At 43.5% G+C, this 24,863-nt stretch overlaps 1 protein-coding gene across 4 annotated transcripts in view; it reads right to left on the bottom strand.

Annotated features, from left to right (window-relative positions):
• NR5A2 (nuclear receptor subfamily 5 group A member 2) overlaps positions 1 to 24,863 on the bottom strand; it is a 163,948-nt gene that overhangs the window by 61,267 nt on the left and 77,818 nt on the right. For all 4 annotated transcript variants that reach the window (XM_060178509.1, XM_060178507.1, XM_060178506.1 and 1 more), the window contains one exon: positions 9,586 to 9,705. In XM_060178509.1, coding sequence (XP_060034492.1) covers positions 9,586 to 9,705 — 120 coding nt within the window. The remainder of the gene's footprint in view (positions 1 to 9,585; positions 9,706 to 24,863) is intronic.

The raw sequence follows: 24,863 nt of genomic DNA, 5'->3' as shown, positions 1-24,863 counted from the left end.
GTCAGGTCCTGCTTTCAGTTTCCCTTTCAGATCTTCTTACTCAACTTCTGTTGATGAGTGGGATCATCCCATACTCATCTTTATCTTTCTGACTTAGCTCACTTAACATAATTCCTTCTAGCTCTGTCCAAGATGGGTCAGAGAAGGTGCGTTCATTGTTCTTGATAGCTGCATAGTATTCCATTGTGTATATATACACCAGAGTCTTTTGGTGGTGGGAATGGTGTTTATGTACACTCCTAGTAAAATGTAGTCATATAAATCACTAGTTAATTAATATAAGAGGGGTAAAATTAATTGTATGTCTCAAAGTTTTTCAAAACACAAACTGAATCTTTTAAATATATAGGCTGTGTAATTGATATGCAGACTCTCTCAAAAGCCTAGACCAAGTAGATCAGAAGCAACCAATAGCACAGCTATATACAAGACACTGGGTACTGTACAGCAAACCCTAACAAAAGGACTTTTCAAAGTTAACGCAATTACCAAATAATGTGATGATAACATTAACTATCGATTGTCTTTTTGAACCCTAAGACAGCAGGAACCTCACATCTCCACTATGGAGCCTCTACTTCCCCCAGTCCTGGAACCCTTGGATAGGGCCCACTTTCCTGTATGCCTCTCCCAATCCATATCAAATAATATTGCATCTACCTATCACAACCTAACCAACACAACAATTGCCACCTCAGCATGCTTCATTTCAGACTGTGTCCAGAGACTTCACGTGTGGAATGACAACCCTTCAACTTCATTACTCCAGTGAGACCTTCCTTTTCATAGTATACTCTAATTTCATCTCAGGTGGTTCACTTTCTAACAAAGTCCCAAAACCTAGATATACACCAGTTTCTGTGAGAGCATATGTTCACATGTATCCATAAACTACTGCAAAATATATACCTGAAAGCAGAAGTACACTAGAGTTTGCAGTGAGTACCCCCCTAACACTTCCTCTCCACTATTCCAAGCTTTGGGTCCATGATTGCTCAACAATGTGTTTGGCTTCGTATGTTAACTCTCTTTTCAGTCACCAGGTTCCAGGTGTCATTAGGATACCAGCCAGGCTTCCCTAGACTGAAGACCCCACCAATATGTCCTGGAGCTCTGCTTCCCCAGAGACCCACCCTACTAGGGAAAGAGAGAGGCAGACTGGGAGTATGGACCGACCAGTCAATGCCCATGTTCAGTGGGGAAGCAATTACAGAAGCCAGACCTTCCACATTCTGCAATCCACAATGACCCTGGGTCCATGCTCCCAGAGAGATAGAGCATGGGAAAGCTATCAGGGGAGGGGGTGGGAAATGGAAATTGGGTGATGGGAATTGTGTGGAATTGTACCCCTCCTACCCTATGGTTTTGTTAATTAATCCTTTCTTAAATAAAAAAGAAAGAAATACATAGGTTTACTGTATTTCTACAATAAATTCGTGTCATAATTAAAAGACCCTAAATGTATTTCTACAATAAATTCGTGTCATAATTAAAAGACCCTAAATGTTCTTAAATATTCATTTATTGGATAGAGACAGAGAAAAACTAAGATGGAGGGGCTGGATGGAGGCACACCTGGTTGAGCTCACAGGTTACAATGCACAAGGACCCAGGTTCAAGCCCCTGGTCCCCACCTGCAGGGGGAAAGTTTTGCAAGCAGTGAAGCAGGGCTGCAGGTGTCTCTCTGGCTTTCTCCCTCCCATCCCCTTCCCTCTCAATTTCTGACTATCTCTATCCAATAAAAATAAAGATAATAAAGAGAGAGATAGAGAAACTGAGATGGAAGAGGTAGATATAGAAGGAGAGGAAGAGAGAGAGAGACAGCTGAAGCACTGCTTCACCACTTGTGAAGCTCCCGACCACCCCACAGTGGGACCAGAGGCTTAAACCCAGGGTCTTGCACAAAACATGCACGCAACCATATCTACCACCCCCGGCCCTTTCTGTGATCCTAAATTTATAAAATTGACAACACAGTAGTCAACTAATTATACTTGTTTAACAGGGTTATTTAAAGTATTCTTATGTAGATAGCTGATTTAAAGGCATAAATATCTAGTAGTTTCTTTTCCCCCTCCAGGGTTATCTCTGGGGCTCGGTGCCTGTACTACAAATCCACTGCTCCTGGAGGCTATTTTTTTTTTCCATTTTGTTGTCCTTGTTTATTGTTGTTGTTGGATAGGACAGAGAGAAATCAAGAGAGGATGGGAAGATGGGGGAGGGGGATAGACACCTGCAGACCTGCTTCACCAACCATGAAGCAACCCCCGCCCCCGCAGGTGGGGAGCCGGGGACTTGATCCCGGATCCTTACACTGGTCCTTGCACTTAACCCATTACACTACCCACCCCCATTTTTCAAACCACCAGGGTTATTGCTGGGGCTCAGCGCCCACATTACAAATCCACTACTCCCAGTGGTCAGGCATTGGTGCACTGGGTTAAGTGCACACAGTACGAATCCACTGCTCACGGCAGCTATTTTCTCCCCCCACACACACACACACACTTTTTTTTCTTCCTTTCTATTTTTATTTGATAGGACAGAGAAAAATTGAGAGGGGGGAGGGAGTAGATAGATATCTGCAGACAGACTTCACTGCTTATGTAGCCTTCTCCCTGCAGGTGGGGAAACCCTGGTCCTTGCACATTGTAGCATGTACTCTTAGCCAGGTGCCCTAGCAGGCCTCAAACTAGTAGCTATCTTTAAGGTTAATTAAGAAATTTGGTATACAACAATTTCATAGCATAAAAGTCCTACACTTTAATGCTAAACACCAGTGTCCTGGGCTGCTTTTTACAGAGGGATTATTACAAGTACTTTGGTTCTGAAGGAACCAAAATAAGGGGCCTCAGTTCTGCAAACATTTCTTGAGCAAACTTACTATGCTGGAGTAGTCACTGAGCTTAAACATTATGCTATCTCTTCTCCTTGCTTGAAACTTGAAATAGCATCCTGCTTCAACTTAACCAAGGAGAGTTTGGCCATTGGGAATCTAGAGGCTGAAATCATCTGGGCAGTTTTGAAATTACCTCACACTTCTTCCTGGAAACTGTCCTCACATCTGAAGCTGTGTCACTTGTTTCACCTGTGAACGTGCCCAGTGCAGATACTATACAAAGGCCAGTCACCACCATCATCGATTAGATGAATTACACCTCTTAATCACTTTTGTGGGCAAGACTTTGTCCAGTGTTCCCTTATAATATCCTGGTTTCTTTACATTTGTCAGAGCTTTCGGAAATGTTATTAAAGGAAATCAATGAAATTCTTCCTCTCCCGTAAAGGAAGACTATTGGCTAGAACTTGAAGTAATCACGTTAAGTGAGATAAGCCAAAATGAGAAGGATAATCACCAGATGATCTCACTTACAGGTGGAATTGAAGAAACAAGGTCAGAAAGCAAAAACACAAGGTAAACCTTGGGCTGTGTTTGGTGTATTGCACCAAAGCAAAGGACTCAGGGAAGGAGTGCAAGGGAGGAGGTAGGAAAGGAGGTGGGGTATGGAATGGAGGAGCTCTGGGGTCCTGCTGCATGATGGGAGCAAAGAATCAAAATTGAGGGGAGTATGAGTGTTTTGCAGACACCTATCACAGGGAGATGAGAGACTGTACCCAGGTGTCAACAGCTGTATCACAAAGCAAGTGGGGAGGACTAAGCTGTTCTTAGGGACATTATGAATGTTGCTTGGAAATAATACATTTGTGCCTCCAGATTATCAAGCGCATGCAGCTTAAGCGCAGACTTCTATCATTGTTTCACAGTTTACACTGAGCGTAGAAGCATGATCGCAGGCCAGCATTTCTATAAGGCAAAAGAATTGTTTCACTTAGAAATAGAAAAGGGGTGGGGCCAGGCATACCTGGTTAAGTGCTCACACTACAGTGCTCAAGGATCTGGGTTCAAGCCCCTGATTCCCATGTGCAGAGGGAAAGCTTCACAAGTGGTGAAGCAGGGCTGCAGGTGCCTCGATGTCTGCCTCCATCTCTACCTCCTCCCCCCCTCAATTTCTGTCTCTATTCAATAATAAACAAATAAAAAATTTTTTAAAAAAGAAAGAAATAGAAGGGGGCTGGATGGTGGCACACCTCATTGGGCACACATATTACAATGCTTGAGGGTCTGAGTTCAAGCGTTTGGTCCCCACCTGCAAGAGGAAAGCTTCATAAGCAGTGAGGTAGTACTGCAGGTATCTTTCTTTCTCTCTCATCTTTCTCTCAATTTCTCTATGTCTATCCAATACATAATAATAATAAAATAAAAATAAAAATATGGTGGTCTGGAAGGTGGTCCAGTGGATAAAGGTGGTCCAGTGGTTAGCTCTCAAGCATGAAGCCCTGAATTTGATTTCTGGCAGCAGATGGGCCAGTGAAGTCTAGTTCTTTCTCTCTCTCTCTATCTATTTCTGTCTCTCTCCTATCCCTCTCATTAACAAATAAATAAAATATGAAAAATAATATTCCTTTAAAAAGGAAAAAAAGGGCCTGGGAAGTGAGCAGGGTATTGAACTTGGGGAGCAAGAGGTCCTGAGTTTGATCTCCAACATTCCACATGGCAGAGTGAATATTTTTTTACAAATAAAACAGAGGGCAGTGGCACACTAAGTTGAGATTGCATAGTAATTAGTGTGCAGGTTCAAGCCCTAGCCCACACCTGCAGAAGAGAAGCTTCCTGGGCAGTGAATTAATTGCAGGTCTCTCTCTCTCTCTCTCTCATATATATTATTTTTTTATTATTTTTCAGTGAAAGAGATACAGAGAGACCAGAGCACTGCTCAGCTCTGGCTTATGGTGGTGCCAGAAATTGAACCTGGAATGTAAGAGTCTCAGGCATGAAAGTCTTTTGCAGAATCACTATCACCCCAGCCTTTTTTTTTTTTAAATTAATTAATTTACTTATTTTATTTTTGGGAGAGATGCAGAGAAAGACACAGAGAGAAACACCAGAGCACTGCTCAGCTCTGGCTTATGGTGGTGCGGGGGATTGAACCTGCAACCTAGGAGCCTCAGGCATAAGAGTCTGTTTGCATAACCATTATGCTATCTCTCTGGCCCTCCCAGCCTTCTTTCAATCTCTTTCTCTCCCCCTTCTCTCTCAATTTCTCTCTGCCTCTACCCAAAATAAATAAACTAATAGATAAATAAAACTCTTTTTTTTTTTAATTCACAAAGCTGGGGAAGAAAAATAATGGTCATACAAAAAGACTTTCATACCTGACGCTCCAAAGTCCCAGGAACAACCCTCATTGCCAGGACTGAGCAGTGCTGTGGTAAGTAATAATAATAAAATAATAAACGAATAAAGCACAATATTAAAAAAAAAAAAAAAAAGGCAGGACTTTCTATTCTAACTATAAGTCCCATGTTCACACATGTCCCTGGGCCATGGGGGAGGGAGTGGCATGTATCTGCTACAAAAAAGAAAGAAAAAAAAAAGACTGGTTTATTACTGTGGGACTATTGTTGATATGTCAGTCAAAATAGTAAGTTATAAGTTACATGGGGAGGGGCCAGGCAGTGGCACACCTGGTTAAGAGCACACATTACAGTACTCAAAGTTGCAGGTTCAAGCCCTGGTCCCCACCTGTAGGTGGGAAGTTTCATGAATGGAGAAGCAGTGTTGCAGTTGTCTCTCTGTCTCTCTCCCTCTCTATCTTACTCTCCCCTCTCAATTTATCTCTGTCTCTATCCAATAATATATATATAATATATATTTTTAATTTCTATTTATTTATTTCCTTTTGTTGCCCTTGTTGTTTTACTGTTGTAGTTATTGTTGTTGGATAGGACAGAGAGAAATGGTGAAAGGAGAGGAAGACAGAGAGAGGAAGAGAAAGACAGACACCTGTGAAGCGACTCCCCTGCAGGTGGGAAGCCGGGAGCTCCAACCGGGATCCTTCTGCCGGTCCTTGCACCTTGTGCCACGTGCGCTTAACCTGCTGCACTACTGCCCGACTCCCAAAATAAATAAATACATATATACATGGGGAGATGGATGAGATATTGAGAACATATTGGTGGCGGCTCTGGGAAGACCCAGAGTTCAAATTGTCTTAGTGAATCAGTTAAGGTTCAAGATATGAATGGTCATTCTAACTGAATATAGTTAACTAGCATTAATCATGTGTCTAGCACATTCAGCATGAAGTTAAGTGCTATAGTCATGGGGGGGTGCACCCGATTAAGCGCATAGTACTAAACAGAAGGACCCACATAAGGACTTGGGTTCAAGCCCCTGCTTCCCTCCTGCAGTGGGGAGCTTCACAGGTGATGAAGCAGGTCTGCAGCTGTCTGTCTTTCTCTCTCCCTCTCTATCTCCTCTTCCCCTCTCAATTTCTCTCTGTCCTATCCAATAAAATGGGAGACGGGAGGAGTTGGGCAGTAGTGCAGCAGGTTTAGCGCAGGTAGCGCAAAGCTCAAGGACCGGCCCTAAGGATCCCGGTTGGAGCCTCCAGCTCCCCATCTGCAGGGGAGTCGCTTCACAAGCAGTGAAGCAAGTCTGCAGGTGTCTATCTTTCTCTCCCCCTCTCTGTCTTCCCCTCCTCTCTCCATTTCTCTCTGTCCTATCTAACAATGACACCAATAACAACAATAATAACTACAACAGCAATAAAAAAAACAAGGGCAACAAAAAGGGGGAAAAAACGGGGGAAGGGGGAGAATGGCCACTAGGAGCAGTGGATTTGTAGTGCTGGCACAGAGCCCCAGCTACTACAGGCAAAAAAAAAAAGGCAGGGGGGTGTTGGGGAATATGGATAAAGTTTCTAAATAAAACTTTGTTGGCTGGTCAGGGAATTAGCTCGGCCTGTCAGCCTGTTAGAGCACCAACTTGTATGCCTTCAGCCTGCAGCCCCCTGGCCACACACTCTGTTGCTAGTGGGACCTAATATCAGAGCTGAGAAGCACTCTGACCTCTCTCTCTCTCTCTCTCTCTCTCTCTCAATAAAATACACTTGATAAGCAAAATAAAAAATGTTGTTTATTCTGCTGGAAAGGTCTCGGTGCTTTGGGAAAGCTCTGTTTCGCTTTCATCTTATGAAATCCCACTAAACCTAGAGATAGGCTCAAAATGTTTAGTCTATTCATTACAGCAAATAAAAATATGTGCTCCACAACTTCTATAAATAAGAATGTCCCGTTATAATTCATCACTTGCAATGGATGTAGAGGCAGGTGGTTGTCAGAAATGGGGGGATGTGGTTGTCAGAATAGGAGAAGAACTTGGGGTGCAGAAAGTAAAAGGCAAGGCTCTAAGGTCCCAGGTTCAATCCCCAAAGCCAGAGCTGAGTAGTGCTGTGTGTGGGGACACACACACACACACACACTCACACACTCACTCACACACACACACACACTCACACACACACTACTTAGTTCTCCACTCTGGGGTCGCCTTTTCTATTATGATGACAAAATACAAAGTAATGCAACTGACATTAAAGACTAGAAATGTGGTGGGGGAGACAGTATAATGGTTATGCAAAGAGACGCTTGTGCCTGAGGCTTCAAAGCCCCAGGTTCAATCCACTCACCATAAGCAAGAACTGAGCAGTGCTCTGGTATAGACTACTCCCTGTTTTTGTTTGTTTGGTTTTTGTTGTTGTTGTTGTTGTTGTTGTTATAAAAAGAAGACAATGAAGAATTACAGTGTGTCTACTTGGTAAACTATTGTTACTTTTACCCAGGAGCAATCCTTAAGGCAAAATGAAATGAGAAGAACAGAGTAAACTCTTTTTTGTTTCTGAATCTCAGAAGGAAATGAATTTGAGGGCTGAGTCTTCTTTTTTTTTTAATATTTATTTTATTTATTCCCTTTTGTTGCCCTTGCTGTTTTTTGTTGTTGTTGTTGTTATTGTTGTTGTCGTTGTTGGATAGCACAGAGAGAAATGGAGAGAGGAGGGGAAGACAGAGAGGGGGAGAGAAAGATAGACACCTGCAGACCTGCTTCACCGCCTGTGAAGCGACTCCCCTGCAGGTGGGGAGCCGGGGCTCGAACCGGGATCCTTATGCCGGTCCTTGTGCTTTGTGCCACCTGCGCTTAACCCGCTGTGCTACAGCCCAACTCCCTCTTATTCTTCTAAATATGGTTCCTAGTAGGGTGGGCGCAACGCAGGCCCGGATGCATACTTGCCAATAAGACTCTGGAAGTGGGTACATGTCCTCCAGAGATTCAGGTCACATGATGAAAATGGGAAACAAAAATATGAAAGCACAGAGTCAACCCCCTTGAGACTTTTTCTGCCCCCTCATCTAGGCAGCTTTTCTCCAGAGTTACAGAAGCCAAGTAATGGTGGAGATGGTCGAACTGATCCAATTTACAAATACTCTGCAACAGTGCTTCCCTTTAATTTGATAAACTGTGACTTATTAATAATACAGCCAGTGATGTGGAGGCAGTCTTTCATTTTCAGATATGCAATGCTATGGTTTCACAGCACATAAACATTTATGGCTAGATGTAAAAGATCCCAGTGTCTGAGTACAGAAGAACTGAAGCATCGCTGAGCACTGTCGTGAGGCCTGAACTGTTGGGACCCAGTAGACCAAAAGGCTCACAGTTGCCTGTACCTGTGTTTGATAATGCGTCAGTTAAACAGCAAAGGCGAAGAAAGAGCAGGGGCATTAAGACGAAATGAAGTTCATTAGGTACTTCCTTTTCCCCCTAGATAAGCCTCAAGGCCAACTGTCTATTCACCTCCAGTCTTTACCCAAAGGCTAGCACAGCAAAGCCATTTCTGTTTAACAGTGTGATCCACCTGGGTCAGATGGGGTTAAGTTTTGTCAGGTGTGTGTGTGTGTGTGTGTGTGTGTGTGTGTGTGTGTGTGTGTGTGTGTGTGTGTGTAGAGGGGGGAGGGAGAGAGAGAGAGAGAGAGAGAGAGAGAGAAATGGCACTTGACCTAGGATTATTCTCTACAATCAATTTCCCTAATATAACTCTAAGTTCCATGAGGGCAGGAATCTTTTTGTTTTTCATATTTAAAGCACCAAGGACAGTGACTAGCACATTGCAAATTATCTGTTTAATCAATTATCTGCTGACTGAACAAATAAATGGAAAGGAATCGCACTTAGCTAGTTATCTTCCTTTTGAATGATAATGGGCTTATGAAAACTGAATCTCCTGTCCCTTCTCACTCGTTTGACTTCCTGCCAGGTATTTTGATGATTCGTGATATTTAAAGCCATTACTCTCACCAATGTGATTCCAAAATAAAAGGTTCCACAAGGTATAAGCTTTTTTAATAGCTGATGAACAAGTGAGACAGAGTAATATAGAAGTTGGTGGAAATAAACCAAGTCCTACTTGCTGATTTTGATTTAAAGACTGCACTGAACCTTCCAAGCACAACTTTCAATTCCAGTGGGCGGGAGGCAGCAGAAAGCTTATGATTATGTTGCTTTTACAAGTTTAAGCTGTAATCATCAGAGTAGGAACAGAGTGCCCCAAGTCATCCCTTCGAAATCATTTGCAGTCAATCTCTCCTTTGCAAAAGCACAAGAGTGCTTCTGACCTAGTTAAATTCCTGCCATTCTCAACATGCTTAATAAAAAGACACTTTTTTTTTTTTGGAGTCTACACTCACTTGTTGCCCAGTAACCAGGAAGATCGATCCTTCCTTTCCATGTACCACTTGTCGGTAAATGTGGTCGAGAATTAAGAGCTCACTCCAGCAGTTCTGAAGCAGCTTCATTTGGTCATCAACCTGTAATAGGAATGGAGGGGGGGAAGAAAAAAGAAGAAAAGAAAAGAAACTGTTATGCACTGCTTTCTTGCTTGCTTAATTTGTTTTCTACATAAGGAAATCTCCACCAATGATTACCAAAGCACAGATGCTCAAAATTTAGATCATTGCTCTAGAAAATCATTATGATCATTAGGACAAATACTTTTTAGGCCACATATAAATACTTAATTAAGTATTTAGAATCAATGAGCTGCTAGGGAAGGGTACTCCATTAGATTGGTCTGGTAATAGAGCTCTTAGACTTGGCTTGAGGACAGTGCAAGCGTCTCAGGTTGGCCTGACCAAGCCCCGTTAGAATGACCCCAAATAGCCTGTGCTTATGAAACTGGAGGTTAATATAATACACCGAAGCTGAAACCATACAGATATCAATGGCCATCCACCAGTATATGCCTATATATGGGTATCTATATACCTATATACTTAGAGCTGCCAAATGGACTGAATTTATATTAAAGATGATTCGCATGGCCTGGGAGGGTGGTACAGTAAATAAACTGCCAGACTTGTAAGCATGAAGGCCCCACCATCACATGTTTCAGGGTGATGCTCTCGCAGCTCTGCAGAAAGACTCCCCTGCCTGAGGCTCGAAGCTCCCAGGTTCACACCCAGCACCACCACCCAGCAGAGCTGAGCATGGCTCTGGTTTCATGCTTGAGCTTTCTCTGTGTATCTCTCTATTAAAATTTCTAAGTAAAAAAATTAAATGAAGAAATCTTGTTTAAAGATAATTGGTATGTCGGCCCCAGTGACTTTTGGAAATAAGAGGTGCGGTGCCAGCCTCTGGTATCAGCGTCAACTCCAAGTCCAGTGTGTGCTAGACTCAGAGCAGAACAGTCACCAAGATCAGGCCCAGGTTATGTTACACTTGGTTTTGGTTTTGGTTTTGGACAATGTTCCCCACTAACCCTCCAAACTTTCAGTGGCCCTGTCTGGAAAATGGGCCAAGAATAGTACTGTAGCCCCCCACCCACCCCCACAGGACTGCTACAAAGATTAAAATGGGTGGGGGAAGAGTCCTTGTGCTTTGTGCCATGTGCACTTAACCTGCTGTGCTACTGCCCAACCCCCTGTTAATTGGTATTTTTAAGATCCAATAATTTGATGGGTGTAAGGTTCCAGACCGTTGAGATGAACAAGGCCAATGCAACTCTAGTCTGTGAAAAATTTTAAATACTAGTTAGTGCCTAGTAACACTTGGGGCCCACATTCTATTATTATTATTATTATTATTATTATTAATGGGGTGGAGGGGTAGGACAGGGATAGATAGCATAATAATTATGCAAGAGATTCTCATGCCTGGGGCTCCAAAGTCACAGGTTCAGTCCCCTGCACCACAGTAAACCAGAGCTGAGTGGTGCTGTGGTTAAGAAAAAAAAAACTTACTGGGGGCTGGGCAGTAGCGTAGCGGGTTAAGTGCACATGGTGCAAAGCACAAGGTCTGGAGTAAGGATCCTGGTTTGAGCCCCGGGTTCCCCACTTGCAGGTCGCTTCACAAGCACTGGAGCAGGTCTGCAGGTGTCTATCTTTCTCTCCCCCTCTGTCATTCCTTCCTCTCTCAATTTCTCTGTCCTATCCAACAACAACAACAATAACAATAACAAGGACAACACAAAGAGGGGGAGAAACAGCCTCCAGGAGCAGTGGATCTGTACTGCAGGCACCGAGCCCCAGCAATAACCCTGGAGACAAAAAAATTACTTTATGGGGGGCTAATTAGATTATCCTACAATTGTTGGGGGGCAGGTTGTGGCACACCTGGTTAAGCACACACACTACACCACTAGATTAGCATACAACTGTTGTCACACGAATACAATTTATCATCTCCCTGTAATAGGTGGCTGGGACCCCCCAAAAAAAAGTCTTTTTCCACCATGTACCAGGACATGCTACTTGAACTAGTCAGAATGTTGCTAGTTGCGTGGGAGTCTAGGTCAGGCTGTGGGCTTGTGCCAATTCACCTAAAAATCCCCTGTAAAGAGGTGATGACTGTATGTAGGACTGTGCCAGGCATCCTAGCAACACTCATTTCATAGCACCCCGAACAGGTTCCGGGATAGCTCTCTCTCTTCCTCTGACTCAGGGCAGTGGCCCCAAAACAAAGTGCACTTTACTCTATTGGGTTTTATTATGTTCTCATTCCAGCCAATACCCTGTCAGCATCTTGGTTAAACCTATCAGTTTATGGTGGTAGTTTGGCCCCACTGTCTTTTTTATTCTATGATAACCGGGCTTGAGTTATGTCTTTAGCACTCTACTAGGAAGCCCAAAATCCTGGACTCTAAGGCTGCCTCGCAGAGACCACGCAGCTTAATGTTGCAAGTGATTTCTACCTCGCTGAGGGAACAGACTCCTCAAGGTGCATTTGTTAACATCTAGAAGGGCTTCTAACTATTTGTACAGTAGGAAAATTTATCTTTTTTTTTTTTCTTTGCCTCCAGGGTTATCGCTGGGGCTCAGTGCCTGCACCACAAATCCACTGCTCCTGAAGGCTTTTTTTTCCCCCCTTTTGTCACCCTTGTTATCGTTGTTGTGGTTACTATCATTGTTATTTATGTCATTGTTGCTAGATAGGACAGAGAGAAATGGAGAGAAAAGGGAAGACAGAGAGGGGGAGAGAAAGACACCTGCAGACCTGCTTCACCACCTGTGAAGCGACTCCCCTGCAGGTGGGGAGCGGGGGGCTCGAACCGGGATCTTTATGCGGGTCCTTGCGCTTTGCGCCACCTGCACTTAACCCACTGCACTACCGCCTGACCCCCTCATTTTCACTTTACAGTAGAAAAACTAAAAGAGCAGGAAGAAGACAACAAAAAAGAAAGGAAAAAAGAAAAGAGCTAGAGGTTATTTGCTGGCCACATAGAAAAGGAGAAAAGGTCAGTGAGATTTTGGAGAATTGTGTTTTCTGGCAGCATTCTCCTGAGAATTCTTCATCTTTACCTGATGATAACCTGTCCTGAACAGATAACATAAAAGAAATACTTAGAACAGGGTTTGCCAACAATAGGCCGAGTTCAAATTCTAAGACAAATATCTAACTTCCAGGGGCTGGGTGGTGGTACATCTGGCTGAGAACACATGTTACAATGTGCAAGGAACTGGGTTCAAGTCCCCAGTCCCCGTCTGCAGGGGGAAAGCTTTTCGAGTGGTGAAACAGTGCTTGCTGCAGATGTCTCTCTTTCTCTCTCCCTTCCTGGCCCCCCTACCCTCTTGATTTCTGGCTGTCTCTGTCTAATAAATAGTTAATGAGAAAGAAATTTAAATTTAAAAAATTAACAGCAACAAAAAAGACTTCTAGACTTTCATCCTTTATGTTAAGAATACACTTCCAAACAAGGATATAGTTTTGTCTCTGGTTCAAAAAAACAATAGGTCATACATTTCTCTGGTTTATTCCTGACTCTGCAGGACCTCTAAAAGATCCTAAAAGACTCATGCTTAAGGCCCCAAAGTTCCCAAGTTCAATTTCCAGCACCAGCATAGAATAGAGCTGAGCAGTGCTCTGGTAAAACAAACAAGGAGCCAGTTGAGCACACATGTTACCATGCAAAAAGCCCTGGGTTCAAGCCCCCGGTCCCCCCCTTGCAGGGGAGAAGCTATGCAAGCGGTGAAGCAGTATTACAAGTATCTCTCTGCCTCCTTCCCTTTCTAACTCCCCCCTCCCCCCTTGATTTCTCTGTCTCTATCTAATAAATAAATATATTTTAAAAATAAATAAGGCAGAAATTGAAAAACAAGATCAGAAAAGAAAATGCAAGTAGAACCTGAACTGGAGTTGGTGTATTGCACCAAAGTAAAAGATTCTGGGGGGTCGGGGGGGGGGGGACACAGTACAGGTCCTGGAAAAGGACGGCAGAGGACCTTGTTATGTGGAAAACTAAGAAAGGTTATGCATGTACAAACTATCATATTCACTGTCAAATGTAAAACATTAATCCAATAAAGAAAAATGCAAAAAAATAAAAATAAATAAGCAAAAGTTTCTCAGGAAAGGAATGGTCTCTTTTTAGTCCCCACTTGACATACTGTTAAGCTGCATGTGTCCAGAGTCAGTAAGGATCTAGAAAGACTTTTGCAAACTCCATGCTGGGCCAGGGAGCTAGTATAATGGTTAACATACCAAATTGTCATGCCAAAGGCACTGGAGGTCCCAAATTCAGTCCCTATCACCATTATAAACCACACTTGAGCAGTGCTATAGCATAAACAAATAAGTAAATAAATACAATTTTAAAAGGCAAAACTCTAGGTTGTAGCTGGGGAAAGAGTTCAACAAGTAAAGAGACTCTCATACATAGCAGTGCAGGTTCGGTCTCGCTCGTGAAATAAACGAATCTTTATAAAATAGTCAAATAAGCTGCCGGGTGGTAGCGCAGGGGGGCTAAGTGCACAGCGCAAAGCACAAGGACCAGCATATGGATTCCGGTTCGAGGCCCCGACTCCCCAAGTGCAGGGAGGTCGCTTCATAGGCAGTGTGGTTAAGTCTTCAAGACAGATTTTTTAAAAGTTTGGGGGCCAGGTGGTGGCACACCTGGTTGAGCTCACATGTTGCAATGTGCAAGGACCTGGGTTCAAGTCCTCGGTCCCCACCTGCAGGGGGAAAGCTTCAGGAGTGGTGAAGCAGTGCTGCAGGTGTCTCTCTTGTCTCTCAACGTCTCTATTGTCCCCTTCCCTCTCTATTTCTGAATGTCTCTATCCAGTAAGTAAATAAAGATTAAGAAAAAAAAATAGTCAAATAAGAAGAAAATCTCCATGTTCCTAAGCTTCTTTGGAGATGGCAAAAAAATATATATATATCTGTGAAGTTGACCAGATCTATTTTCTGTTTTGGTCTTCTGGTTTGTGCTCTTCCTCTCATCTTTTCCTTTCCTTTTTCTCTAATGGAACTAATTAATGTAATTTCAATTACAGTCTCTAAATGTTCACAGAGCCTGTCATCCTTGAGGGCAGGGCTCGGGCATGTAGTGCCTACCATGTTGTCTAGCAAAAAAATAAGTTGAGTGGGGACTGGTAGTGGTGCAGCCAATTGAGCGCCATGCACAAGGACCCAGGTTGGATCCCTTAGTCCCCACCTGAAGGGGAGAAGTTTCACAAGCAATGAAGCAGACTTCAGGTGTCTCCCATTCTTGTGTTTTTTTGTTTTTTTTTTTAGTTTACAGGTATATAGATTTAGCACTGTTCCCACCACCATAGATCTGTGTCCCTACATCCCCCTCTGCTTTTTTTTTATTATTTATTTATTTTTCCCTTTTGTTGCCCTTGCTTTTTTATTGTTGCTGTCATTATTATTGTTGTTGTTATTGATGTTGTTGCTAGATAGGACAGAGAGAAATAGAGAGAGGAGGGGAAAACAGAGAGGAGGAGAGAAAGATAGACACCTGCAGATCTGCTTCACCTCTTGTGAAGCGACTCCCTTGCAGGTAGGGAGCCGGGGGCTCAAACTGGGATCCTTACGCCAGTCCTTGCTTTTGCCTTGCGCTTCGTGCCACGTGCACTTAATTAACCTGCTGCGCTACCACCTGACTCCCCCCTCTCTCCTTCTATCTCATCCTCTCTTACTTTCTTTTTTTTATTTTTAAATTTTTTAAATCTTTTTATTTATTTATTTATTTATTTATTTATTTATTTATTAACATTTATTTATTTTCCCTTTTGCTGCCCTTGTTGTGATTATTGATGTTGTTGTTGGACAGGACAGAGAGAAATGGAGAGAGGAGGGGAAGACAGAGAAGGGGAGAGAAATACAGACACCTGCAGACCTGCTTCACCTCCTGTGAAGTGACTCCCCTGCAGGTGGGGAGCCGGGGGCTCGAACTGGCATCCTTACGCCGGTCCCTGTGCTTTGCACCACGTGTGCTTAACCTGTTGCGCCACTACCCGACTCCCTTACCTTATTTCTATCTCTATCATATTTTTTTTTTAAGTTGAATGTGTTGCTTTTACTTCTACGAGTTTTTACTCTTCACTTCTATGTCTCTATGAAGCGGCCACGTGTTGCTTATACAGATCTGCACAGTGTCACAGAGATGGCAGTGGTCTCAACAGGCGAGACTGTCCAGATGTGTGTAGTCACACTCTATGATGCTCACTCAGCGAGGAAATTGCCTAATGACTCATATCTCAAACCTCTGCCACTTAGTGAAACATAGCTGTTATAAGCAAATAAGGCCTTTCAGTGTGCGTGGAATAAATGATCATCTTTACCCAACAGAGAACTCCTGGGTAAGGGGCATTTCACCCTTCTCACACATGTCTGCAGCGGCAGACCCACCACCAGCCCTTGGTAAAGACTTCTTGACTGACTGTGATTCTAACACCCCTCCTGAGCAATTGATTCCTTGCTTTGACACTCTGAGGAGGCTTTCTACGCCAACATTCAGTTTCATTACCCCCCCGCAATTGATTATGTGATGTTTCATGTTATCTTGAAATGGCGCATATGTGGTTCCACTGGGGCTTTGGGTGATGTTACTTTTGTACAACTCTATGAATAAAAGCACAGGGTAGCTTTTATGACCGGCTCCTTCTCTATCTATTCTCTATTTCAATCTCCAGATAAGAAACACTGGCAACTTTGAAGATACCTTTTCTTTACTAGACAGAGTGATACTGAGATGGGGGGGTTGAGGAGTGGGTTGGTGGGGTAATCTAGAAACCCTAAGTAATTCCTCTAGGTGTTAACACTGTTGATAGGTGACTTAGGGCACCACTTTCGAGTCCAGGGGATAGAGTGATGGAGTATAGTTTCCATTCTCTATCAAAACCTCTCACTAGTTCACAATATATATGCCTGTGTTATCAGCAGCAATAAAAGGAAGGCCTTATCTCAGGGACCTAGTTACTCATAAGAGAAACTATTTATACAGACATTGTAGATGAGCGTGCAAAGGAACACAGCCTCATATTGTTATGAAGCACAACTTCCCACAGCCCAGAATGTTAATCATTAGAAAGGTGTGCTTTCTCATAAGAGTGGCGCATTTAGCGAGCAATCACAAGAAGAAAAATGTGTAGATCTTTCTCAAGCCCACATTAAACTTATCAGACCCTTCCTGACAGGCCCTCCTCTGGACCTAGCCAGACTGCTCTTTCACTTTCCCTCTTGCCTGAGCATTTGAAAACCTGACATTGTGAATTGCTATGGCTGACCATTCAGAAAGATACTTATGGCGTTCCACCAAAACGTGCACAAGTTCATTTCTGATTTCTGACTGTGAAGTCTGGTATGACATTGGAAACTTGGGTGAAAAGCGGTGAGAAAGACAAACCCTGCCTTCAGAAGCCCACACTCTCTGGAGAAGAGACAGAAGTGTTCATCCATGATCATAGTGCCATGTGCACAAGAAGCCCGGGACCCTCCAGTTTGCTTTGTTTTTGACAAGACTTCTTGAAGCTCAAGAGAAGGGTTCAGGGATGGGTAGTGGCGCACCTGATTGGGTGTACATGTTACAGTGCACAAGGACCCAGGTTCAAGCCCCCCAGTCCCCACCACAGGGGGAAAGCTTCACAAGTGGTGAAGAGTGCTGCAGGTATCTCTGTCTCTCTTCCTCTCTATCTCCTCCTTCCCTCTCAGTTCCTGACTATCTCCATCCAATAACTAAATAAAGATAATAAAAAAATTAAAAAGAGAGAAGGGATCATCAAAGAAGTTTGTATTGAAGTTGTAGGTTGCAGGGATCAAATTTAGAGCCTTGAAAGTCTGGAGCATGAATTCTTAAATTTTTCAAGCCCTCAGTGGGTTTTTCCCTCTCTCTCTCTCTCTCTCTGAATAGATATAAGCATTCTTGCAGGTGTCTCTCCATCTCCTATGCTTCTTTTCATGACAGTAACAACTGTTGACAAAGGTAGATTCAGACGCAGAGAGAGAAAGCCAAAAGCCCGAACAAGCCCAAGTCAACTTTCCAAATCCTATTGAGAGCCTGCTCTGGACCAGGGAGGCAGGCACACAACTACTTTAAACCTGTAGTGTTTGCATAAAGAACACTGATGATAATCTGCAACCCCTACAATAAACCGCTACAAAGTCCAAAAGAAAAAAAAAAAGAAAAAGAGATTTTACATTAGCAATGATTAAACAAAGCACTAAAAAATAATACTCTCCAAGAGGAATAACAGCCCGTTGAACTTCCCTGTCAGTTGTGGCAATACCTAACAGATTTACAACCAGACGTTCTTCCTTGCTGAGATAACTGGAAGGGATTCCAGACTATTTTCTAATTGCACTGCTGTTGTTCCAGAACACAAAGACCTATCTGTCAACACTTCGCCAGGGAACTGAGCTATTCTAGTCCCCTTGTATGTTTTTCCAAGGAAGTAACAAAGGACTCCCCCACACACACACACACTCATCCACCCACGCCACCCTTTGCTCCAGTGGGATCTAAACTCTCTTTTTGGTGAGGAAAGCAGGAGGCAGAGGGGTTTAACTGTGTGATTCCTTCTCTTTTTCCATCCCCACCAACATTTTCAATCAACACTCCTATCACTTCTTGTCTAGGTCATACCCAACCATCCAGAGAATCTAGGACCAAGATAATTTAATGGGTTCTGATCCATCAATCTGTTGCGCCCATCCCGTGTCCCTCTAGACATGGACCCTCTTCAAATTCTCTAGAGGTTCCTTGGAAGATATCTAACCAAACCAAGGCTTTCCAGACTGGCACTGAAACTAAGCATTGTGCCTGCTTAGCCTTCAGCCTAGGAGGCCTGGGGCATCCAGACACTGAGGAAGTAGAAGGAGTTGTCTCACTCACTAAGCTGATAGCTTTAGGCTGCTAAGAAATGGGGCCATTTAAGCCTTCCCCGAGTCCACACAATCAAGTGTAAAGAATGAGTCAGTGGATGGAAATTATAGTGACCAGCAGAAGAGCTGAGAGACCAAAAAAAAGAAAGAAAAGTCTTCAAAATCACACAGTAAAGAAAACCAGAAGTCCTAGATCCCAAGGAAGGTTTCCTCTTTCCAAGGAAACAATTCTATAATCTAGGGTTCAAGAGCAAGTCCTCACAACCACATTCAGTAGTCAGAGATGGACTTAACAAATCCCATTTAGAGAGTGACATAACTTGTGCTCAGGATTCTTCCACCAAAACCTAAAATAACCTTTAAGATTCTAGCACCAGGGGCCCATGGGTGGCACACCCAGCTGAGTGTACATGTTACTATGCTTAAAGACCAGGGATCAAGCCTGTGCAGGGGAAAAGCTTCACGAGTGGTGAAGTGGGTATGCAGGCAGGTCTCTTTCTCCCTATTTCCTCTTCCCTCTTGATTTCTGTCCCTATCCAATTGCAAAAATATATATATATATATATTCCAGCAACAAAATGGTGGTAATCAGAGGGGATGGGAAGAAGGGCTTGGTTGGTGGTGGAGGTTAGCAATAGAACGCTGGCGCTGGGCGGGGTATGGGATATAAATGTATCAAGGTGTAAAGCTGTGTTCCTGAAATGTACACAGTAAGCTGTAAACCAATGATAAATCAATAAAAAAGTATTAGATTTATTTCAAAGTCCAATGCTTCCAAAGGTAAGTTGTTATTTCTCTAGAACATACCTCATGTTCCAGGGAGGTTGAGTGCAGTGCAACTCTATAGAAATGTGTTGATGCAAGATACTCAGCACCAATCTTATTGATACAAGGGTGAGATAATCATATGAGTGAGAAATAGTGTGCATCAAATGTTAAGTATTACTATTGAAGCAGATCAATACCATCACTAAAATTGCAATTTCCCTTCCTCTCTCTCTTTCTCCTGATGGAGCCGGGACTTGGAGCAGTTGTGACTTCACTGTTATTCAGAGAGAGAGAGGGGAGAGATGGCACATATACAGAGCTTCCCCTGATGTTGTGTTACTCCCCTGTGGTGCTCGGGCTCGTGCCAGGACCTCAAACATGGCAGTGCACACACGCCTGGCCCACTGAGATATCTCTCTGGACCATCTAGCTTATTTCTTTCAAATAGAATTATAGCTACATTCTCAGAATTTGTCAACCGAAATGAAAAACTGTAGTCGGCTTGTACTCATTTCTTATCCATGTGTCAGAGGTTTCTTGTTGAATTATCAGTTAATTACAGGTTAACAGTGAATCCCTCATACTTGGGGGTCAGACAGGAATTTGTACACAGCCATCCTTGTGATCTTTTCTGGTTAAGTTTCCATATTCAGCCACGTGGGATCAGAGGAAGGTGGCCACTGAAAAATAATAAGATATTTCCCCTAGCTGTTTAGGCAATCTGTCACATTCCATGGCTTCAAAGTCATCACGTGTGGACATGTAAAGAGCTGCAAAGCAAAGGGGTTTCTATCACTCAAAGGAGCCTAGTTATTCCTATTGTTCCGACTACGAGTTCCTTCGATGAAGAGATTCGGTAAGCGTGCTAGAGTGATTCATTCTCCTGTGAGCTGGAGGTGTTTTGCAAAGTGAAACAGAAAGGAATCAGCACAATGATGAACTTCATGGCTTCATACTAGTCCCAGGCTTTATAAGGCTGATGTTAAAAAGGATGGTAGGAGAGAAATTGGGGGCCTGGGATCATGACACACTGGGGGACTCAAGTCAGGACAAAGGGCATGAAGCCTCTACCCTTTAATAATGCACACCTGAAGCCTATAATTTTTGTTTATATTTATTTGTGCAAAATAGCTTCTTCTAATACTGGACTCCTGAGTTTCCTCTGTGAAAATAAGGCAAGTCGTGAGATGTTAAGCACAATACAGGGGAAAAGGTTGATGATGAAATAGTCTAAGGAAGAGTGATGTGAAATATTTTGCAGTGCTTTCTCTCACTGGGTTTTGTTTCATTTATAATGGCAAAGTGCTTCCTGTTGTCTACTTCAGAAGTTTCTTATGTATAATTAGAGGAATGCTTTCATTTATCTGAACAGGCAGATAGTAGCCACACAATGAAGACAAGACCCTGTAGCATGATGTATCTTCTCTTGGTTTGGTAAAGCATTTGTGAATTAAGGTGGTGGTTTTCAGCATTTTTCACTAATTGCTTAAAAACAACAGCCACCAGCCACAGGAGCCCACTCAAAAACTACAGCAGACAGGGAGTAGCACAACAGGTTAAGCACAAGTGGCACAAAGCGCAAGGACTGGCATGAGGACCCCGGTTCAAGGCCCGGCTCCCCACCTGCAGCGGAGTCGCTTCACAGCAGTGAAGCAGGTCTGCAGGTGTCTATCTTTCTCTCCCCCCTCTGTCTTCCCCTCCTCTCTCCATTTCTCTTTATCCTATCCAACAACGACGACATCAACAACAATAATAACTACAACAATAAAATGGGGGGGGCAACAAAAAGAAAAAAAAAAAACTACAGCAGACATTAAATAAGACTTTTGACTGCCCTGCAGCCAGAAAAGATGGACACATGATTAAAGTCCTTGGGATTCCAGAGAAGAAAGTGACACAGCAGACAGGCATGTTGTCACTCCTTAAAGCAACCTCTTCCTGTATTTCAAAGCCAGTAAGGGGGGTGAAGGGTGTGGAGGGGGGTTTAGTTCTTAGAGGTTAAGATGTCCTTGGATCCTTTTTGGCTAGCTGTTTCAATCAGGCAGTTGGCCAAAGAAAGGAGGAAAGAATCCAACTGGCCTAATTATCACTCACCAAAAATACAACCAAAATTAGGGCAGAGGGAAAGGAGGTCCCCAAGGAGTGGTCAGTGATGGGAATTCTCTGGGCACAAAGGCTCCTGGGAGAATTCTTCAACTAGATTCCTCAGGGACACACAGGAAACCTATTAGATAAAGGCAGAGAGAGAGAGAGAGAGAGAGAGAGAGACAGACCACAGTGCTGATGCTTCCTTCAATGCAAATGGGGCAGGGCTAGAACGTGGCCCACATACGTGGCAAAGCAGCACACCACCAAGTGACTTATTTCGCCAGCCCTCCCTGACAACCTCCACTTTTGCAGTGAGGCATTTGATGTGCTGGGGTGTCATCACTGTACAAACTGGGTGGTCCCTTCCAGGCCTGGTGCTGGGCCCCAGACGAACCCAAAGTGAACTGGGCCAGGTAACCATGGTTATGTGCTGGCTATAACCATGGTTGCCTGGCCCCTTCCTACCAGGCATGGGGGTTGTCAGGGTGGGGTACAGGACTCCCCACCCCCACCAAAGGCTCCATCCTCAGGGCAACAAGGTGGCTCAGAGGCACAACATGTACCTTCTGTGCCTGGGGTCCCAGGTTCATTTTATCTTTGGCACCACATGAAAGCAATAAAGACAACAAGGGGTGGGAGTAGACAGCACAATGGTTATGCAGAGAGACTTTCATGCCTGAGGCTCCAAAGTCTCAGGTTCAATCCCCAGCACCACCACCATAAGCCAGAGCAGAGCAGTGCTCAGGTGTGTAGAATATAAAACCCGAACAGAGCTCCATCCGCAGTGGTGCAGTGCTTTAGTCTGGAACTGTCTTTGTCATAATAAAAAACACGGGGGGAGACTTGGCTCAGCAACAGAGCACATAACTGAAGACCAGATTCAATGTCTGATACTGCTGAAAAGTTATTTATTAAAGGGCTGGGGAGACCGTAAAATAGCTATGCACTCATGGGGGTTGTATTATTATATAGAAAACTGAGAAACGTTATGCATGTACAAACTACTGTATTTACTATCGAATGTAAAACAGTAATTCCCCAATAAAGAAATTAAAAAAAAAAATAGCTATGCAGAACTTTTTCATGCCTGAGGCTCTGAAGTCCCAGGTTCAGCTCCGACCATGGCAATGAACCAGTGTTGAGCTGTGAGCCTCTCTCTCCTCTGTATTTCCCTCATTTAAAATTAATAAAATATACTTTTAGAAGTATATATGAAGGTGGTATGGTAGCATTGAACTATCAAGCATGAGGTCCCAAGTTCCATCTCAGGGAACACATGTACCAGAGTTATGTCTGATTCTATTTCTCTCTCTTTCTCTCCCCCTCCCCCTCCCCCTCTCTCTCCCTCTCTTACTCTCTCCCTCTCTCACCTGGTTAATCTCAACACTACAGTGTGTGAGGACCTAGGTTCAAGCCCCTAGTCCCCACCTGCAGGGGGAAAGCTTCACGAGTGGTGAAGCAGGGTTGCAGGTGCCTCTCTGTCTCTCTCCTCTTTCTACTTCCCCCATCCCTCTCAATTTCTGCCTCTATCCAATAACAAGTAAATAAGAACAAAATAATAATAATACAATAAACTATATATGAAGGACATATTACCAAGGCCAATGTTGTTCCACACATTAGTTTGAATCATCCTCCCCCACTTAAGTGGAAAGCAAGTGGAAGTCATGGAGGTTTGTAGAAGCACCTACACAGTGTGTGAAGAGGCTGCACCTTACATTGCATTTCCCCGTCGTTTCTGCTTTCATATTCTCTCCCAGATGTAAGGGGGAAAACATGCAGGCTATGGTGCTGCCCTGCCCAACTCCAACACCGACACCAACACACACTTTCCCTTCTGGGCTTGAGGCTCTCTAAAATGCCACCATACCATGTCAATGTCAATGAATGCAGGTCTGGCCCAAGCTATCATTTTGTGTGTTTCCATCACAGCAGGAAGGTGAGGGAGATAGTATAATAGTTATGCAAGACTTTCATGCCCTGGACTCCAAAGACCCAGATTCAAGGCCCTCCCCCACACCCCAACACACACACACACCCCACCATAAGCCAGACTTAAGCAGTGCTCTGGTAAAACAAACAAAGAATAACGCCAAGAGAACAATACAGTATCTTGAATTTGTGTAGAAGCTATGTTTCCTGGCACACAGGGTAGAAGTCTCTGTAAAGATGGCTGAAAAAAGAAAAGCAGGGTATTGGATTCTGTTTTCCCAATTATGCCTATTTAAAAATGGGAGAAATACCTTGGATAGAAGGAATTATTTTGTTAAGAATTGGCTGAGGGCAAAGATTCCTCAAAAAAAGCAGAGAGCATAGAGAGAACGCTACCCATCTCTGTCTTGATCCCCACAAAAGGTTGCTCTCGTCGAAGTGGCTGGTTTTCGCCCAGGTCACAGACAAAGGAGGCATGATACTTACAGGGAGAAGCAGTTAACATTTATGTGAAGCCGTCGCGCTGAGGGAAAACAGTCTGCAGAGAAAGAGGGAGAGGCGTGTGGTTCTGTGTTGACAGAGGCAAACCCATGCCTTCCCTGCACATACTTTCTCATTCCCTACCTCCTTCACTTGTCAATGACATGCTGTGGACTTCTGGGACAGAACCTAGTCTGGAGAAATCAGGTCAATGACATGCTGTGTTTACAGGCTGGGTCTGTGGAAGCAAGTTAGCAATTTATGCCAAACAATAATTCAGCCAACTCATTTAAATCAGTTGAATTTTTTTTTTCCTAGATGAATTGACCAACGAATGGTTTCTAGCTGATGTGTCAAGATACAGATAGGAAGAAGCGTTGCAAGACAAATCAGTCACACACTGGCACTGCTTTACACACCCGGCCATACCATCGAGCCGCTATTGTATCTGAGTGTTAAGAAAGCAGCATTGTGGAATGAGAGGTGGCATAGTGGCTAAGGCACTAGACTCTCAGGAATGAGGTCCTGACCTGAGTTCAATCCCTGGCAGCACATGTACCAGAGTGATGTCTGGTTCTTTCTCTCCCTCCTCCTATATTTCTCATTAATAAATAAATAAAAATTTTTTTTTTAAAAAGAAAGCAGCATTATGGTATGGGGTATGGTTCCAATAATTGGAAGAACAAAAAAAAAAAAAAAGCCACCAAGAGCATAAGGTTTTGACATTGGTCTGTTACGTGACCTTGTCTTAATGATATTGATCATTACACTCATTGGCTTGAATATGGCTTCCAGGTCCACCATGCTCTGCTTTTCCTATTCTTGCTTTATGACCAGTCAGGACTTTTCACTGCCAAAAATATACTTTTTTTTTTTTTGCTTCCAGGGTTATTATGGGGCTCAGTGCCTACACAATGAATCCACTGCTCCTGGAGGCCATTTTTCCCCTTTTGTTGCCCTTGTTGTTGTAGCCTTGTTGTGGTTATTATTGTTATTATTGATGTCACTGTTGGATAGGACAGAGAGAAATGGAGAGAGGAGGGGAAGACAGAGAGGGGGAGAGAAAGATAGACACCTGCAGACATGCTTCACTGCCTGT

The sequence above is a fragment of the Erinaceus europaeus genome, chromosome 19 (assembly GCF_950295315.1).
Source record: "Erinaceus europaeus chromosome 19, mEriEur2.1, whole genome shotgun sequence".
NCBI classification, from domain to species: domain Eukaryota; kingdom Metazoa; phylum Chordata; class Mammalia; order Eulipotyphla; family Erinaceidae; genus Erinaceus; species Erinaceus europaeus.
The sequence above is the reverse complement of the archived record's forward strand: the minus strand, read 5'-3'. Positions and strand labels throughout refer to the sequence as shown.